Source organism: Rhinatrema bivittatum, chromosome 7 (assembly GCF_901001135.1).
Source record: "Rhinatrema bivittatum chromosome 7, aRhiBiv1.1, whole genome shotgun sequence".
Classification (NCBI taxonomy): domain Eukaryota; kingdom Metazoa; phylum Chordata; class Amphibia; order Gymnophiona; family Rhinatrematidae; genus Rhinatrema; species Rhinatrema bivittatum.
In genome coordinates, this window is record NC_042621.1 from 34,760,341 (window position 1) to 34,781,278 (window position 20,938).

Genomic DNA, 20,938 nt, shown 5'->3' on the forward strand with positions numbered 1-20,938 from the left:
TCACTAGGATTCAAGCAAATCATAAACATGCCCACACATAAAGCTGGTCACTCACTCGACCTCATCTTTACAAACCGTCACTTCGTAACTGATTCTCTATCATGCACACCCATCCCATGGTCTGACCACTATATCATAAGAACATCCAACACTCTTCAAAGACCGCCGCCCCTCCCAATCTGCTCTACCACTATACAATACCGAAAAACATGCAATAGAGATGAGCTTACCACAGCTCTATCCAACACCCAGTTTAACCTTGATCTATCAAATGCTGATACTGCTTTAACATCATGGAATGAATACACCCTCTCAGTTGCTAATAACATTTGCCCCCTCATTACAAAAAACCTCTCCTCTCAGAAAAATACAAAAAAACCTTGGTACACTCCCACACTGAAAGACCTAAAACAAGCCCTTAGAAAAGCTGAAAAAAATTGGCGTAATGAACCCACACCTACTCTACTTGCACGATACAAAACTTTGCTGCAAAACTATAGTGAGATGATCAACAATGCTAAAAAGAATTTCTATGCTAGTAAAATACATCAATTTCAATTCAATCCAAAAATTTTGTTCGAATATGTCACTTCACTTACCAACCTCACTCCAAATATCATACCAGAAGAAGAAGCCAAAATCAAATGCGAACAACTGGCTTCTTTCTTTCAGGACAAAATTAACAAAATTATGACACGCTTCCCCCACAATTCCCACAAGCCCCAATTCAATAACCTCTGTCACACAAAAGACTCTGCACCTCAGCTAACAATCTTTGAAAACACAGCAACAACTGAAATTGAATCCCTGCTCAAAAAAGCTAAACCCTCCTCTCACCCGTCTGATACCATCCCCACAAAACTCCTCCTCACTGTCCCTGATCTAATAGCCAGCCCCATTTCTAGCATTATCAATACTTCCATCGAATTTGGACAAGTACCCAACACTCTCAAATTTGCTATCCTTAAACCTACTTTAAAAAAAACCTAAGCTCGACCCATTAGACCTTGCCAATTACCGCCCTATTTCTAATCTCCCATTTATTGCTAAAATCCTAGAAAAAACTATCAACCGTCAACTCAGTGACTATTTAGAAGAACACCAAATCCTCTCTCCCTCACAATACGGGTTTCGCAAATTACATAGTACTGAAACTCTTCTCTTATCACTGTCTGATTACCTTCTCAAAAGCCTAGATAGAAATCAAATACATCTTCTAGTAATCCTGGATATTTCAGCGGCTTTTGATACCGTTAACCACCAAATTCTCCTCCAACGCCTACACGAGATTGGAATAATTGGTACCGCGCATAACTGGTTTACTTCCTACCTGTCCAACCGTAATTATAAAGTCAAAATTGGCAACCACCTATCAAAAGAAATCCCCCTGAAGCAAGGAGTCCCGCAAGGCTCATCACTTTCATCTACCCTTTTTAACATTTATCTTCTTCCACTTTGCCATCTCCTCGCCAACCTTAAACTTCCACACTTTTTGTACGCTGACGATGTACAAATTCTTATTCCAGTAACAGAATCCATATCCAAAGCTCTTGAAATCTGGGACACTACTCTCACTGCCATCAACAATTTATTAACTTCCTTACAACTTGCCCTCAACTCCACAAAAACAGAACTCATGATCATATCTCCTCCCACCCCATTACATACGTCGCCTACCTCACCTATAACACCTACGCACATACAATTCTCTCACCAAGTCCGAGACTTAGGAGTCATTATTGATGACCAAATGACCCTCAAAAAATTTATCAGTGCAATCCTTAAAGAATGTTTTTTCAAATTACATACACTCAAAAAATTGAAACCCTTGCTTCACGCATCTGATTTCCGGACAGTTTTACAAGCCATGTTGTTTTCCAAAACAGATTATTGCAATTCACTCCTCCTAGGCCTACCTAAAAATGCCATCCGCCCCTTACAAATTCTGCAAAACACTGCAGCCCGTATCCTTACCAACACAAATTCAAAGGAACATATTACGCCAGTTTTGAAGGACCTACACTGGCTCCCCATTCAATCTCGCATACAGTACAAGACATTAACACTGATCCATAAAGCCCTCCACAATCCTGAAATGAAATGGTTTAATAATTCACTGCAATTTCAAACTTCTATTAAGCCAACTAGAAATCAATACCTCGCCACATTACAGACCCCCTCACCCAAACTATATAACCATGCCTCCACCAAAGCACGAGCGCTTTCCTTTTCTGGCCCATTGTTATGGAATACCTTGCCCACTGAACTGCGCCTTGAGCCATCTTCCAAAACCTTCAAGCAAAAACTCAAGACATGGTTATTTACACATGCCTATACCTGAAATATATATGTCGTTCTTCCCTTTATATGCCCTGCCTTATTTACCCAACTCCCCCTTTCTCTACACTATATCTAAGTTCCCCTTTTTATGCCCTTACTGTAAATACCATTCCATACATTTGCTCTTCAATGCACCTTAAGCGCTTTCTTCCCTTTCTTATCACCCCTAATTTATAATTCCAACCCCTCCTAACCTGTCCCTACTCTCATACCTAATTTCCTAATATCCCTTTACTTTCCAGTCCTGTTTAACTCAGCTCAGTTAAACCTAAATGATAGTTCGGTTTTAAAAGATTCTACTTGTTTTATGTTTAAATATATATATTCTTACTTTTGTTATATGTATAATGTTTATTTAACCCTGTTAAATGTATAACGCTCCGGCGTAAGTTCCTGTTCATTGTACACCGACGTGATATCTTTGATGAGCGGCGGTATATAAAAAACTTTAAATAAATTAAATAAATAAATATGCATGGCACTTGTGCTAGTTTAAATGGCCCATGGTGGGAAAAGGCTTGCAGCACCCAGTGATGATATCAGACATCAGGACCTTTGAAAGGAGTTGACGAAACTCATTCCTCACCTCAGCATCAGGTTGAGCACCCCTAGGTAGTGTGAGCTTCTGCTTCAGGATTTCTCCATGTCCTCAGATTTGCCTTGCCTTCATCATCAGCCTTGTCCAGCCTTCTGTGTCTTCAGCCTTGCCTTGCCTTCATCTTCAGTCTCGACGAAGCCCTCCATGTCTTCAGTCTTGCCTTGCCTTCATCTTCAGCCTTGTCCAGCTTTCCTTGTCTTCAACCTTGCCTTGCCTTCATCTTTAATCTCGACCAAGCCCTCTGTGATTTCAGCCTTGCTTTGCCTTCATCTTCAGCCTTGCCCCTTGGACTGACCTTCGATACTGACCCTAGCTTCTGACCTGACCAGCCTTGTCTGCCACCTGCCTTGACCCCAGCCTGGCTAAGGAACTTCTCCTAGTCTTCACCAGAGATACTCACCTAAATCCTGCCAGACCTGGAACCCATAAGAACATAACATAAGAACATGCCATGCTGGGTCAGGCCAAGGGTCCATCAAGCCCAGCATCCTGTTTCCAACAGTGGCCAATCCAGGCCATAAGAACCTGGCAAGTACCCAAAAACTAAGTCTATTCCATGTTACCTTTGCTAGTAATAGCAGTGGCTATTTTCTAAGTCAACTTAATTATTAGCAGGTAATGGACTTCTCCTCCAAGAACTTATTTTATTTATTTATTTTTAACTTTTATATACCGACATTCTTGCATTAAATGCAAATCATGCCGGTTTACAGTGAAACAGAAAAAGCAGGAAAAAAATTCCTTAGTCGAATACAATGAAACAGCTTAGTTAACAAAGGAAACAAACTTATCCAATCCTTTTTTAAACACAGCTATACTAACTGCACTAACCACATCCTCTGGCAACAAATTCCAGAGTTTAATTGTGCAGTTAGTGTAGCTGGGTTCAAAAAAGGTTTGGATAAGTTCTTGGAGGAGAAGTCCATTAATGGCTATTAATCAAGTTTACTTAGGGAATAGCCACTGCTATTAATTGCATCAGTCGCTAACCAACCTCTTTCCCTTTTCAAAAATACACCAACTTGAACATACAAGGGAATGTTTGCTTGGTTGTAATCTTGTACAGAGGTTATTGAATGAGGGTAACCGATTTGCAGTTATCCTCTCTTTAACCTCCATCTATTATTCTTTTATTAAATTGAACAATATCTCTCACGAATCTTTTCTTTAATTTTTGATTTTTCAATTTTTCTAAAAATCCCTTCTCCCCTGCTGCTTTTCCGTCCCACTGTTATCTTATTTCATACTTATCAGGATCGTCGCCTCTGTGATGTCTTATGGGTACGGAGCTGCTTGTCCGACACGGGCCATGTTTCGGCACGGGGTGCCTGCTTCAGGGACTATGGGAGAATGTGCTGTGTCCTATACTGGGTTCACAGCATACAGTAAACTTGTATAAGGCTTCATTTGTCTTACGTGCGACGCCTGCTGTGCTTTTAGAAAAATTGAAAAATCAAAAATTAAAGAAGAGATTCGTGAGAGATATTGTTCAATTTAATAAAAGAATAATAGACGGAGGTTAAAGAGAGGATAACTGCAAATCGGTTACCCTCGTTCAATAACCTCCGTACAAGATTACCACCAAGCAAACATTCCCTTGTATGTTCAAGTTGGTGTATTAATTGCATCGATAGCATGGGATCTTCTTAGTGTTTGGGTAATTGCCAGGTTCTTGTGGCCTGGTTTTGGCCTCTGTTGGAAACAGGATGCTGGGCTTGATGGACCCTTGGTCTGACCCAGCATGGCAATTTCTTATGTTCTTATGTGCGTTGAGTAAAAAAGAACTTTCTCCAATTAGTTTTAAATGTGCCAAATGCTTACTTCATGGAGTGACCACTAGTCTTTCTATTATCCAAAAGAGTAAATAACCGATTCACATCTACCCATTCTAGACCTCTCATGATTTTAAACACCTCTATCATATCCCCCCTCAGCCGTCTCTTCTCCAAGCTTAAAAGTCCTAACCTCTTTAGTCTTTCCTCATAGGGGAGCTGTTCCATTCCCCTTATCATTTTGGTTGCCCTTCTCTGTACCTGCTCAACACGCAGGGAAAGGGCCTGGTATAGGTGAAACTCCAGCTCAGTCTCTGCATCATATTCTGCCATGTGGCAGTGAAGACCTACTGGGATTTCCCAATAAGTGGCATCAATCTCTCTTCAACACAAGGGTCCACAACAGTAACATTAAAGTTTAGTAAATAGATACTGAGGATGCACATCTTTTCAGGAATAAGCTTAAAAGTGAAATATAGAAAGATTATAAAGGAATGCAGTGCAATAAAAAAATTGCTGGAAGTGTTGCGGCCCCGGTCGTGAGTGCCGCGACTGGGACCTTACCTTCTGTGTCGGGCTCTGGTTTGGGGGGCGCCGCGGTGGGCACCGGGTTCTGAGATTCCGGGCAGCTGCCGCGTGGTGCTGGCGGGCCGGCGGAATACGTCTTCGGCGGCATCTCCACGAGGGAGATGCCGTCGCCTCGCTAAATTAGCCCCTCCTCCCTGGATGCACGCGCGTGCGAAAGGCCGGGAGTTAAAGCCCCTCCTCCCTGGGTGTGCGCGCGCGTGAAAGGCTGGGAGTTAAAGGGCCTTTCCTACCTTGGGCGCCCCGCCTCCCTTTCTGAAGTCAGATGCCAGCAAATACTTAAGGCTGGCATCTGCCTCAGCTTACTGCCTTGCAACAAGTTTGCTGATCGTTACAGTGTGCCTCTGGAGTTCCTGCTTGTAATTGTTCCAGTTGCCTGCTTCAGTTCCAGCCTTGCTCCTGGTTCCTGTTCCAGTTGCCTGCTTCAGTTCCAGCCTTGATCTCGGTTCCTGTTCCAGTTGCCTGCTTCAGTTCCAGTCCTGGTTCGTGTCCGCCTTCGGTGCCAGCCTTGATCCTGTTCCAGACTTGCCTGCCTTGACCTCGGATCTTCTCATCGAATTCTCCTCTCGCCTAAGTCCCAGCGGCCCGGCTCCTACGGGCTCCTCCCGGGGGAGCGCGGGCTTCCAGGGTGAAGATCCTTCTCTTCAATCCGTCCAGTATCTGCCTCCCGGCCTGTTTTGCTAGTCTGGAGACTATTTCCATCTTCTCCATCAGGCCGGCCTAAGAGTCCACTAAACCGCCTTTAACAGGAAGGACAGGATTTCAACTGAGATGATGGAAGATCCCAGACAGAAGACCTGTTCAAAATGAAAATGAGATTTGGTGGTCATGTTCTTGGAGATTTTGGTGGGAAGTTAGCTAACTTGTAGGGTCATTTATCAAATCGCGTTATGGCGTTTTTGCATGCGTTAAGGCATTTTCACCTTAAAGCCTTAGGGGTAGATTTTCAGACCGCGCGAATAGGCGTACTTTTGCTGGCGCATCAGGCGCCAGCAAAAGTACGCGGGATTTTAGTAGATACGCGCGTAGCCGCGAAAATCCTGGATCGGCGCGCGCAAGGCTATCAATTCTGTATAGCCGGCGCGCGCCGAGCCGCGCAGCCTACCCCCATTCCCTCCGAGGCCGCTCCGAAATCAGAGCGGCCTCGGAGGGAATCCTCTAACGCCCTCCCCCCTCACCTTCCCCTCCCTTCCTCTACCTAACCCACCCGCCCGGCCGTCTAAACCCCCTCCTTACCTTTGTCGGGGGATTTACGCCTCCCTCTGGGAGGCGTAAATCCCCGCGCGCCGGGACGCGACCTGGGGGCGGGTCCAGAGGGCGCGGCCACGCCCCCGGGCCCACCCCCAAAACGCTGCCGACACGCCCCCAAAATGCCGCGCCAACCGGGCCCGCCCCCGACACGCCCCCCTCGCCAAACCCCGGGACTTACGCGAGTCCCGGGGTCTGCGCGCGCTGGTAGGCCTATTGAACATAGGCGCACCGGCGCGCAGGGCCCTGCTCACCTAAATCCGCCCGGATTTGGGCGGATTTAGGCGAGCAGGGCTCTTAAAATCCGCCCCTTAATGCACATGATAAGCACCATAACGCATGGTGCGACGCACATTGTTAAAAGGGGAGGAGTTCGGGGTGGAATTTCTGAAAAAATGGGCTGACCACACAGTGCTTAATGGACTCTCTACCTGGGTAACATCAAGCTAGATTGAGAGAACATTGTACAAATCTCATTGTGTGTGAGTTTCCTCACTCCGAATGACATCAAATCTTCACATGAGTGTACGGTTCTGTTCATACATCTCACTCTGCATGTAAAAGTGGCCCCTGACCCTTACACTACTACCTAAACCTCACCTTGAGTTACTAGGTGGGCCTCCTGTAGTGATATAAGTAGCTAACAAGAGCCTTGTAGATAGTCTTTCTCTCTCTCTTTCACTCTCTCTCCCCCCCCCTAGTAAAATGAGCACTTTGCAACTAAAAAAAATGCAATTATGTAGGTATTATCACAATGTGCAATAAGTAGGAAATAAACACTCCCCTTTTTTTTTTTACCACATGCAATAGTTACAGCAATTTGATAAATCTAGCTATTAGGCACCTATTTATCAAAACATGATAATCTCAATGGGACCTATTTACCAACATTTTGGTAAAATGCACCTAAATACTGAAGGGCATGATAGAAGGAAAGAGAGATGGAGGAAAACAGAGAGCAGTCTAGGGTGATGACATCAGATTGGCCAAGATCTGGAAATATGGGAGAAGTAAAGAGGAAAACAGAACAGAGAAAACTTCAACCTTTACATCATGTTGAAAGTGGCCAAATGGTTCCAGGAACATTTAGTTCCTGTTCTGCTTTCACACTTCCACTGCAAAGCAGTCTGTATTTTCAAGTCTAAAGGGGTAGATCAGTGACAACAGGTGGGTCATAAAATTAGGTGGTGTAACAAGCACCCCTTTCATTGGTCCCTTCCCAACCACCAGGACCATGTACCCTTCTTCATCCTTCCTCCTCTGTTTGCTTCTCCCTCTCTAACTGCTTCCACCTCCCCTCCATTATCCTTCTGTGTTACCTTTATGAATTGCTGGTCCCTTTATTTATTTGTGGTTGTGTGAACACACAATTGTAGCTATATACAAACCGCCACTTTGACAAACGTATCAATGTTTTCCACCAGTGCAAAAATTGCTTTAGTTTTGCCCTTGTTTTTTTCCTATGGAAACTACCAGAGATATTGGCAGTCATGTACTTATTTATTTATTTAGCAGATGCTAAGCATTCACATCATGCCTCAGCTATGGTATCCAAGTACATCCAAGAGTAAGGGGGACATATTTTCATTGATAAAACTTGGGATAGGTTTTGTAGAGGAGCAAAAGTTTGATGCATCTGCTCCCACTATTTTTTTTAATTAAGAAGGAAAGACAGCAAAATCCAGAGTGAGGAATGAAGCAAAATGTCAAAATGAAGAGGCATGTCTTCACCTGGTCTCTCCAGTCCATTTTTCTCATCACAAGACAAATTGCATTATGAAAAGCTAGAAAATGCTGGTGGGTGTGCCCCATCTCAGTGCTAGAGCTCCCACGGTATGAACATTCTGCTTTGGAAGAATAACTTTACAAAATCCTCCCTCATGCATTACTGTGGAAGGAATCTGAAGAATGTTCTACTATTAAGAGCATTTTGACCTGGTTCTAGCTTTGAGATGCTCTTATATAAGTCATACCCTGATAACCATGTGGGAGGAATTTTCCTGTTGCTGCTCTGAAATGAATTCCATCTTCATCTCTATTGTCATCATTTCAATCTAGTCTGCTGCTGTGCTGTAATATTTTGAAAGAATTCATCCATTAACCATGTTTTATGCAATATAATTAAATTGGGATCGTGGGCTGAAAAGCGGAAGTAATTGTGAAAGCATAACTCCTTTGAATGTGGACTGACTGCAGTGTTTACTCCCCCCCACCCCCCCAACAAATGCAATAATTTTTCCTGTCTCTTTAGGCACTGAAATTGTTCAGGTTACTGCAGAAGATGCCGATGACCCTAACACTTCCAATGCAGATATTTATTATAAGATTGCAAGTCAGGAGCCTCAACTGCCATTTAGCAGAATGTTTCATATCGGTGAAAAAACGGGAATGATAACATTACAAAACACAGCACTAAAGACAGGTATTGCCAGACAATATAGTCTACGAGTCATGGCAGTCGACCTTGGTGGAAAAGAGGAGGGTAAGTCTTTCAACAATTTGAATACATCCATTTATTATTAAACAAAGAATTATTATATAATTTCATTTACTGAAAATTACTATGCCAACATCATTTTATTTTATCCATAATGCTACATTTTCAAATGCAACTCCACCTTACGCAACAGCAAGGGCAAATTCTGAAAAAGATACAGCCACTTAGGCAAGATGCTCATTTTAAACAAGTGGACTCTGCCTTCTAACGATACTGGCAGACGGGTCCAAGAGAGCAACTTAACTTTGCAGTAATGGGAAGATATTTAATTTATAGAGGTGTGAAAGCTCACGGGGAATAGTAATCCAAGGGATAAGTAAACGATGTATCTGCCCACGCAAGTGGGAAGTCATCTCCCCACTCATGCTGTAAGGTCGCTGGGTAGGCCAGTGCCATAGATTTAAGCAAATTTAAACGGAAGCCCGAAAAGATTCCGAAGGCCCATATATGTTGAAGTAGGGGGTGGAGGGAATTACGGGGATCTATCAGAAAAACTAAAACGTCATCTGCATGAGCAGCATACTTAAATGTTGTAGATTGTAACCGCAAGCCCTTGACTCCCTTTGCTATTTGAATAGTTTGTAATAAGGGTTCAAGCTGCAGGACAAACAAAAGGGGAGAAAGTGGGCAACCCTGCCTAGTGCCCCTGGTGATAAGAAAAGAATCAGATTTGGACCCATTCGCTATCACAGTGGCCTCCGGCACTTGATATAGGAACTTGATTGCATTGAAAAACAGTCCCTCAAATCCCATTCGATGCAACACAGAAAAGAGATATTCCCATTCCACCTTGTCAAATGCCTTTTCTGCATCAAAGCTGACAGCGAGGAAAGGGGCCTCCATCTGCTGGCACATTACCATGGCAGCGAGCACCTTGCAAATATTAGTCAAAGCATATCGCTTCCGGACAAATTCTACCTGGTCCAGTCCAATAAGGGAAGGAAGTATCTCGGACAGCCTGTCTGCCAGTATTTTGGCAATAAGCTTTTGGTCAAAATTCAAACGCGATATAGGCCAGTAAGACTCAGGGAGGAGCGGGTCCTTCCCCTGCTTATGAATAGAGTAATATTAGCAGTATTGGTATGAGCAGGGAAGGATCCGGTCTCCAACAGGTCAGAAATAACCCGAACCAAAGGGGGTCCCACTAGGTCCGAAATGCACTTATAAAATTCCACACCGTATCCATCCGGTCCAGGGGCCTTAAGGGCTTTGGCCTTCTTGATCACCTGGGTGACTTCATCCAATGTAACCGGCATGTTGAGAAACTCTTTTTGCGCCAGAGTGAGGCGGGGCAAATTTAGGTGATCGCAAAAATGCTCACAAGCTCCACTATCCCATCCCTCAGTGGTATAGAGAGTGCTATAAAAATCTCGGAAGCGGTGTAGGATATCCACTGTACCCATTAATATCCTACCAGCTGAGGATCGTAAAGCGGGTATATACCGGGAGCCATGAGTACTGCGCACCAGATTAGCAAGCAACTTGCCAGCTTTATTGCTATATTATTTATTTTATTTATTTAACAGTTTTTTATACCGACCTTCATAGTAAATTACCATATCGGATCGGTTTACAGTTTAACAAAGGGAAAAAACTAGAGTAACAAATTCAAGTAAACGAAAGATAACAATAAGTAGGAATAAGTCAAAGTTACAATCAACAGGGGGAGAGAACTTGGAAGCTTGCAACAAGCTGGAAAGAAGATAGGCCGGTAAAAGAGATTTTACCATAGAGTGTACAAGTTAAAAACTTAAGGACGGTGCTTTAACCTGAATGTATCAGAGTCCATTTATTTTCTATTGATAGAGTTTATGTTGGTAAAGAAAAATCTCTTCTTGGCGTGTTGGTGCAGCAAAGTATTCAGTTCCCCTTGTACCGAAAGAAAGTGCATTCTGGCCTCATGAGAGTTAGACCGATTCAAGGTGCTCCTTGCCCTATTCAATTGAGCAGTCAATAGTAAAATTCTACGATCCATAGCTTTCTTCCGATGAACCATGAATGAAATGATATCCCCTTTTAGCACAGCCTTTGCCGTGTACCAGAACAACCCCGGGGTCTCCACGTGCTGAGCATTAAGAGTGGCATAGTCATCCCAACGGGCGCGAAGGAATTCTTGAAATTTAACATCATTAGCTAAATAAAACGGAAAGCGCCAATGAGAGGTAGCAGTGGTAGCATTGCTCAGAGAAATTTCTAAACACACTGGGGCATGGTCTGAGATAACAATATCATCTATTGCCGTGTCACGTACCTGAGATACGTTCCGGGCACTAATTAGAAAATAATCAAGGCACGGGCACGGGAGATATGTGTAAAATCTTTCTCACCAGGGTGTAAAACCTGCCAGATATCCACCAGATGCAGAGATTGTTCCAAAAAGGAAGGGCCTCTGCCAAGTCCCACCGAAGAACTTGATGAGGGGGATTTGTCAAGTTGGGCATCGCGGATCGTATTGAAGTCCCCTCCCACGACTAGGCAATGGTCCCCATAAGGCACTACCAGTTGATAAAGCTCACAAAAAAAAACAAAACTAGGACTATAATTATTGGGGGCGTAAACATTACATAAAACTATTGGTGTCTGCTGTAAGGTGCCCACCAAGACTACATAGCGTCCCAAGGGATCCTTAATCGTGGTTGTAACTTGAATAGGGACATGTTTATTAATCCAAATCACCACCCCAGCCGATTTAGTAGTGCACGAGGCATAGTAAACCTCTCCCCCCCAGCATCTACTTAATTTGTCAAGCTCCAAATCTGTAAGATGGGTTTCTTGTAAAAACGCAATGCTCACCTGCTTTCGTTTGAGAAGGGAGTGAATCTTAGATCTTTTTATAGGGGAATTTATCCCACAAACGTTCCAAGTAATTATTTATTTTTTATTTATTTTTATTTTTATAGACCGAAGTTCTTGTAGGAACAACAAATCAATCCGGTTTACATACAACTTTTAAATGCCCAAAAAGAGTAGTGGGCATAAAACAGTTGAACAATAAAACAGGTAACAATAGAACAATAACAATAATGATGGAACAAATAGAATAGATAACCAATTAAACATAGTAATATAGTAATAAATATTATATAGAAAATAAATATAAAAGAGATAGAGTAAATGGAGTGTGAGAATTAATCCAGTTACCAAACTAGAGATAGAGTATAAAACGGAGATTCCAAAAATAGTAAGGCAAGATCATCCGCGGCAGTGGTCCTCCCAGCTGAGACCATCCGCCACAAGGAACTTGGTACCTGAGTGACCTAAAATTAGCAGAAGAACTTTCCTGATATGAACTCACACACTGAATAGAAAACTCACAGACCCATTTCCCCAGAACCCCAACCCCTACCATTATACCCCAAATTAATTCCACATTCCCCTGTACAGTAACATCACCACCATGCTGGCCAATCCCACTCCCCATACAAACCCCATTTGCATCCAGATATTAAAAGAAAGAAGTAAAGTCTGCAGCCAAAAAAGTGTAAAAAGAATTCTTAACAATGAGAAAAGTCCACCATGAGGGTATGAACAATCATAGCCTCATACAACCCTGCAGGATATAAACAATTATAACCCTTCAATTTTACCAAAGAGAGGTACAGGTAACCCATAGTTCCAGGAGCGGAAAGCTGAAGAAAAACAGAAAAAAAACCCCCTTCCCACTGTGCACAGGAGCAGAATGCAAACTGCATGAGACCAGGGATATATGTAATGAACTCAGAAAAGGCTGAAGCTAGCCAGAGGACTCATGTCTTTCCCGAGGGTGAGTTATACAAACTGAGAAATGTGGCTGGCAAAAATCAGCTCCCTCGCAGAAAAAAAACCAGTGATATTTAACCACCAAAAGCCATCAGGCCCTATAGCATGTGTCAGGATCTTTCAGAAAAACTTTACAAACTTTGTTCAACTATATAACGTTGGAATCAGGAGTAATCAGTAACAGTCCGGCAAAGGCACACACCGTCTCTTGTGAAAAGGAAACAGTGAACAAAACCCTGTTTTTAGTCCATGCAGGAGGCAAAGCAAGGAAATTGGTCTCTACTGCGAGGTTCATCCCGTGCCGGTCCCTGCAGATTCTGGTTCCCTCAATAAACCTTTAGCTTCCTGCGGTGTAGCATACCACGAGACTCCAGCCTCCGTTTGCACCCGCAGGTGAGCGGGGTATAGCAGAGTAGCCCGCATGCCCTAGGCTAGCAATTGGGAACATACAGGCGCCATGGCCCTTCTCTGAGCCGCGACCGTTGCAGGAAAATCTTGAAATACAAGCACCTTTACGTTTTCATAATACAGTGCCCGGCCTTTGTGCACAGCGGTCAAGATCTCTTGCTTGTGCTCAAAGTTAAAAATCTTGGCCACAATGACCCTCGGCCGTGTGGCATTTGGCTTTCGGGCTCCAAGTCGGTGGGCTCTTTCGATTCGTAAGCGGCCATGTGTGTGAGACAAGTCCAGTTCCTTTTCAAGCCAAGTTTCCAGTCAGGTAGGGAGCATGCGGTCATCAATTGATTCTGAAATACCAACGAAACGCAAATTGGATCGTCAGGACCTATTTTCCAGGTCCTCAAGTTTCGCTGTATTTTTCTCCACTGCTGCTTTCAGCGCTGTGATGTCTGACTGCGCTGTCAGGAGGCCATCTTGCGCCTCCGATATGCGCTCCTCCAGCTCAGCAAACTGTGTTTCAAATGTATTTAAATTGGCCGATATTTCAGCAACCGTGGCAGAGATATTTTTTAGATCGGGTCCCAAAGCCTCTAGTACCGCTGTTTTAATTTCGGCCAAAGCCAGCGCAGCCAACGGCTCGCCTGACCCGGCGGCGGCCATGACAGGGGCTGGAGGGATCGGTGCAGCTTTTCTTTCGCCGATTTCGGAGGACAAGCGGGCATGCCTGGTTGAGAAAAAAGGAATCACAAAGAGATGAGCTACCGCTCAGGGGAGTATAAAGTTCACTTATCTGGCTTGGCGATGCAGATGGGGCCTGATAGCGAATGCCAGACGCCGAGGGAGAAGGGATTACATCCTCCTTCCTCAGTGCATCACGCGATCTCTTTTCCATGAAGGGTATAATTTTCAGTTGCCAGCATTAGTGCAAAGGATGCCGGTATTTTTGTATCAGTGGATCTTGTAGCTGATTTTCAAAGGGAAACTACAAGGCACATGTACCTTGTACATGTATCTTGCTCCTGCTATTTCTGCAGGGAGAGGAATAGGAACAAAAGATGACACATAGATTTGAAAATCAAATCTGTGTCTGCAATCTCTGTTCCTGACCTATTCCTGCTCTTGGGATAGCCTCTTTTTTTGCATGGCTGAATACACTGTCACTTAATGAATGCTCTCGCTCCTTTTGTCTCTTAGCTCTCAGCTGAGTTTTTTAATCTTCTGTGCATGGCTCTCTCTTCCCTTTTCCTTCTTTTCTCTTCCCACCCCCTATCTCCCAGTGTAACAAATGTTTCTCTGCATTCTGTTTGCAGGTCTGAGCAGCACTTGCACCGTAGTAATTAATGTGGTGGATGTTAATGACAGCCCTCCTGTGTTCTTGAAGAGCCAGGTAAATATAAAATATTCTCTCACGAAAAGTGTCATGGCCATCAAGGAGGGAAACCAGGGAGCAACTCACCACAGTAAATTCAAGATTTCCCGCAGCCTTCCACAGCACAAGTTAGCATTGACTTTACCTTTGCTATGCTACTGTTTTCTTTTCTAGGGACCTACACAGAAAACATTTTTGGTTTGGTTCATTATTTCAGTTCAATTGCCATTTTATATTGTATTCTTTTCTGTTCCCAAGTTCATTCATTTAATTATTTCATTTCATTTGTTTCTATTAAAGTCAATAGGAGGACTGCTGTGCCGACAGGCGTCCATTGCTCAGCACTTCCTTAACCTAGATCAGTACTTAACTGGCTATATCCTGAGATCACGTGATGTGGTGAGCGGGATCGGACGTCTCTGATCTGGCTCTGGGCGATGCAGCTTCTAATCTGCCATAAAACTGCTGCCCTTCACTCAGGGAAACCCTAAAAAGCTTACTGCACAGCCAGCTTATGTCTATTACCAGCTTCATGCAAAATATGCCGTCTGAAATGCCAGCAAAAATAGCGAAATAGGACAAAAAGAAAACCTGAGGAGTGGACGGCAAAATGGTGGCGGCAGCGGAGGGATCCGAGGCAAAACCGAAAGCAGTCCAAAATCGAGCCCCCTGCTTTCCACTATGATGGAGGATATGCTTGATGCCTTAGATGGTAAATTGCCAGGAATTTTGGCGCAAGATTCGTCTCTTCAAGCCGTTATTGCAGAATATGCACCCCGTTTGGATCAAGTGGAAAACAGAATTTCCACATTAGAAGATGATGTGGGGGCACTATAAACTAAAGTGAGTACTCTGGAACAATCACTACAAGATCAAACAGACAAACTTGATGATCTGGAAAACCGTGCAAGACGTTACAATATCAGATTTCTAGGAATTCCTGAGTCAATTGAAGAGCATTTGTTATGACAGACCTTACTGAAGTGGTTACCAGAAAGCCTAGGCCTGGACGAGCTTTGAGATAGAGAGAGCACACCGCTTGGGACCAAAGGCACCAGGACAAACAAGACCACGCATAGTAATTGCAAAAATACTAAATTACCACCATAAGCAACTTATACTGCAAGCTGTGAGGAAACATGAGAATTTAAAGCTCATGGAAGCACCGATAAGACTTGCGCCTGATTATTTGGCGAAGGTTGCAGTCTTACGCCGGCCTTTTGTACCTATCTGCAGTTCTCTTATAGAAAAGCACATCCATTTTTCACTATAATTCCCAGCAAAGCTACGTATTAACTTTGAAGGCAAGTGGGCTACGTATGACTCCCCAACAGCAGCGAAAAAAATTTGGAAGATATTAACAACTGACACTGAAATAACTTAGTACATTGATTACACAAGATGGCGGTTGGAGGGTGCGGAGTAGACTCAATGAGTCTCACAGGGTCTGTAAATGATATCAGGGGGGAAAGGGTGGAATGGGATGAGAAGAATCATTGGTATACTAGTGAACATTGGGTTAGATGATATATTAGCATTGTTTTATTCGTTGTGGATTTAACGGGTTGTTTTCAGAGACATAGTAGAGATGCTTTATCCAGGTGGAGTGGGATTGGCTGGAGTCCTGCTCCTCGCTTATAATAGCGTTTTGGGTTTTTTTTGTGCTGAGAATGATACATATGGTTAATCATGGGGGTTAAATATTGATTTATCTCTTGGAATGTTGATGGACTAGGTTCCCCTATTAAAAGAAAAAAGATGTTTCAACATTTACAGCGACTTAAAGTTAATGTTGCGTGCATTTAGGAGACACACCTAACTGAATTAGAAAGTGCAAAGTTATGCAGAGAGTGGGCATATGGTTGTTATTTCTCCCCTGCCTCTGGGAAAAAAGGGGGAGTAGCTATATTAGTACACAAAAATACACCATTGGTAGTGACTAAAGAAATAAAAGACGATGGGGAGGGGGGGGAATATATTATACTTCAGGGGACTTTGGCAGGGAAGGATATTACCTTATGCAATATCTATGCCCCAAATGTGCACGACCCAAGTTTCTTTGTATGCATAATTAATATCCTATTATTTCATTTCATTTTCATTTTATTAAAATTTATTAAACGCCCTACACAAACAAGGTCTGGGCGATTTACAGGAAACATACATAATATTAAAAGAAAAAATGAAAAAAGAACACTTGACAAACAACTGTCATTAACAACAATCATTACATTTTATAGAAACCATACAATTTCATGCATGTTCATACAAATTCCATCAAGATGTTACAAGATGGAGATGTACCATACATAATACCTCGGAGCTCTGATCATGTCAGGGGACTTGCTCAGAACATGATGCTACATTAGATAAATCGCAATTACCTAAGGGTTATAACAAGCGGCTAAAGACAGGGGTGACCTCGCTATGTAAATGATTGCAATTGCATGATATATGGCGTATTCTGCACCCAGATGTCAGAGAATATTCTCATGTATCCAGGGCCCATGGTACGATGTCTAGAATAGACTACATTCTCCTTGCTGAAACCATGTTTGCCAGGGTAGAAGAGGCGGACATAGGTGCTATAGTTATAGCAGATCATGCACCAGTATGGGTGGAGGTTTGGTTCTCCTCTGAGCAGGCTACCCAAAAACACTGGAGGTTCCCTAGCCATTTACATGCCGATAAACGCTTCCATAAGTTCCTCTATCAAAAATGGGAAGATTATGTTACCAATAACAAGCAACATGTTACTGACCTTTCATTATTTTGGGACACAAGCAAGGCTGTTCTAAGGGGTGATATAATAGCTTATAATATTTGCAAAAATAAACAATTAAATGAAACTATTATACAGCTAGAGAGGCAGTTACAGAGAGCTAAGGCAAAATTAGCAGAAACCCCATCTACTTCAAACAAGGATTTGTATTGGGCATGTCTTAATGCACTGAACGCACAGTTACATATGAGAGCTCAAAAAGCGTTGCAAACGTCAGAACATGGGTTTTTTCGGTACAGTAATAAATCTGGGAAGTTACTAGTGCATTTAGTAGCCATAAAAAGGAAAAAAACCTTTATTAGTGGGATGAAAACTATGTTATCAAAACTTCTGAGATCTGCGAAGTTTTCCAGCATTTCTAGGAGAAGTTGTATCAGGAGGATAGAGAAGGAACCAGCGAGGAGGAAGCAAAGTTTTTTCAGGATTTACATATCCCACAGCTGTCCAAAAGTCAGATTGCATCTTTCACCAAGCCAATCACAGAACTGGAGATTAAGGGAGTTATCAAGGCTAGTAAGACTAACAAGTCACCAGGGCCTGACGGATTTGCAGCCGAATATTATAAAATTATGTGTGCAAGTGTAGTAGGCCCTATGGCTGCTTTTTTCAATAACGCATGGGAGGGGGCCAGTTTTCCGCCCAAGTTCAACACAGCTCATATTACTGTATTGCCCAAACCCGGGAAGGACCCCATGTCTGCAGCCTCACATAGGCCAATTTTGCTGCTAAACTGCGATTTAAAAAGTTATGCCTGAGTGCTGGCATTACGACTGGGATCCATCCTGCCCTCTATAATATCTTCCCACCAGGTGGGCTTTGCACAATCTCGGAATGCTGGCACTCATATAATACGTCTTCTTTCAGCCATAGAAACCTCAAGACGCCAGAACATACCGGCCATTGTCATGGGGTTTGATTCGGAGAAGGCCTTCGACCGAGAGTCGTGGGACTACATGTTCTCGGTTTTAGGAAGGTTTGGTTTCCCTGAGCAATTAATACAAGCAATAACTATACTCTGTCAATCCCGAGTCGCATGTGGTGGCAAATGATGCCATATCAGCGCCGATTAGTATTCAAAGGGAAGTGCGTCAGGGTTGTCCACTTTCCCCGATTCTTTATGTTTTATCCTTGGATCCCTTACTTCGGAAACTGGCAAATTCTCCAGAGGTGAAGGGGTTTATTTATTTATTTATTTAACATCTTTTATATACCGTCGCACAGAATCTATCGAAATGGTTCACAACAAGTAAAAATTAACATATCATATATTATAAAATTAACATACAGTATAAAACTTATAACTAATCTTCTCCAACTAAAATTACTATTAAAATATTATTAAAAATGTAGCTCCTATCATGTCCTATGACACTCCAGATTCTCCTTCAGTGTGTAAAACATATCTAAAATTTTAGACATCAAACATGTCTAAAATTAATACCTACTTTTATTAAAGTAAAATTTTTGTATAGACTTAATAACCACTATCTCCATTAAATGTCCTCTTCAGCCTCCTTAAAACAGATTTGATCTCAGTATTTTCAACAGTAAATTGAATTATTCTGTATAGGCTTTAGTAAAGAACCAGGTCTTAAGTTCCCGCTTAAACTTTTTAAAGTTTGGTTCTAGCCTCAGCGGAGCTGGGAGTGAGTTCCAAATTCCTGGGCCAGCTAAAGATAGCGCTCTTTCTCTGACCTGATTAAGATGTGCTGACTGAACTGTTGGTAAGGAAAGCAAGCCCTTATTTGCTGAGGTTTATATATAATAATAATTGTTTTACTGTGGCAGTGTTTACAGATGACATGCTGTTATTTCTGAGCGACCCTGTTGCCTCCCTGCCTCATGTGCTTAATACCCAGAAAGTATTTGGCAGGTTTGTGGGGCTAAAGATCAATACCAATAAGTCCGAAGCCCTAGATGTCACCGGAAAGCTGCAACCCTCTTGGCCTGGGAAGTTCCCGCTTAAATGGGTACAGTCGAGCCTAAAATATCTGGGAATTTATATTCCAGCTGACCCAAAGAGGATCTATAGCCTAAACATTCTTTCTCTTAAACAGAAACTGATAAAAAATTTACAAATGTGGAGCGGTTTGCCCCTCTCTCTTTCTGGGAAAATATTACTGTTAAAAATGATGGAAACATCCCAAATGGTTGTATGTTTTCAATATGCTCCCTATCTGGTTAAAACAGAAAGATGTCCTAGACATCAACACGGCAATAAGGAAATATATATGGAATGGGAAGCGGGCTCGTATACCATTGGAAATCCTTATGCGAACTAGGAAAGAGGGGGGATTAAATTGCCCTAACTTGGGAGTTTATAATCAGGCATTCCTGCTGAGACATATTCGTGACTGGCTTTTTGATACTGAGTTATGTTCACCATTACTGTTTTATCAAATGTGGTTAGCCCCATATACACCCGGTGCAGTGCTGCAGGTACAGACAAACATGCTCTCCAAACATATCAAAGAAAGTGCTGTTATTCACCCATTTCGGAAAGTATGGAAATCTATATGTAAATGTATTAAGATATCCCCCGAATCTACTGTTTATTTACCTATCCAGAGATGCCCTGCTTTTAAACCAGGCATGGAACAGGCTCTTTTTCATAACTGGGCCAAGTTGGGACTAAAGACTATTTCTCAATGCTTTAACACGGGGGTTACGCCAAACTATATTTTAAGCTTCCAGGAGCTGCAAGATCTCTTCTCTCTTTCTTCTAAGGATTTTTATGGCTATCTCCAACTACGTCACTTCATTCACGAGGAACTGATTTCTAATCCAAATCTTCTGCACTCCTTCACTCTTTACCACCTGCTACAGTGGCCCGATGGCAAAAGGACATCCTGTTCACAGTATTATAAGGCCATTATAGACATCACACCAACACAACATCTTCCTATACTTCTAGAAAAATGGAATAAGTGCCTTGCTGATCCATTATTGATTGTGGATTTGAAATTCTGTTTTCAGAGGATACTCAATATCGTGGAAAATGTGTCTCTCAGGGATAAACAGTTCAGATTTCTATATCAAGCGTATTATTCACAACAGCGTGCATACTATATGGGGGTGAGCTCCAATAATCTCTGTATACGTTGTGAAGACCCCATCCCCAATTTCTTCCACTGTTTTTGGCTTTGCCCCTTAATACAGGGCTTTTAGTCACATCTACAATCCATAGTACAACGAACCTGGAACAAACTGGTGCCATTAGATCCACGGCTCTGGCTTTTTGGGATCACTGACGAAATTGTTCCGGAACTTGAAGAAAGACAAGAACTCTGGTTGGACAAAGTGGTGCTTATAGCCAAGGCTACTATACTGGCTCAATGGACTGAACCAAACCCCGCATTCCAGAACATTTGGAAACAGAAATTTCATAAATTATTACATTTGGAACACTTAACTATGAAGAAACAATCGGAGGCACGTGCTGGTCTGATGCAGGCCATATGGGATGATTATATTAAGTCACTTTCGAAAGAGGAACTTTCTTTCCTGGACTACCTCATGCCACACTAGAGGATGGCTACTATTCATATACTGCATCAAGACTTTACCTATGTACTTTACTGTACAGTCT

The 20,938-nt window shown here is 42.7% G+C and overlaps 1 protein-coding gene across 1 annotated transcript in view; it reads left to right on the forward strand.

Moving 5' to 3' along the window:
• CDH16 (cadherin 16) overlaps window positions 1-20,938 on the forward strand; it is a 469,853-nt gene that overhangs the window by 212,461 nt on the left and 236,454 nt on the right. The window contains exons 14-15 of the mRNA XM_029610660.1: window positions 8,795-9,025; window positions 14,509-14,585. Of these exons, the coding sequence (XP_029466520.1) occupies window positions 8,795-9,025; window positions 14,509-14,585 (308 nt within the window). The remainder of the gene's footprint in view (window positions 1-8,794; window positions 9,026-14,508; window positions 14,586-20,938) is intronic.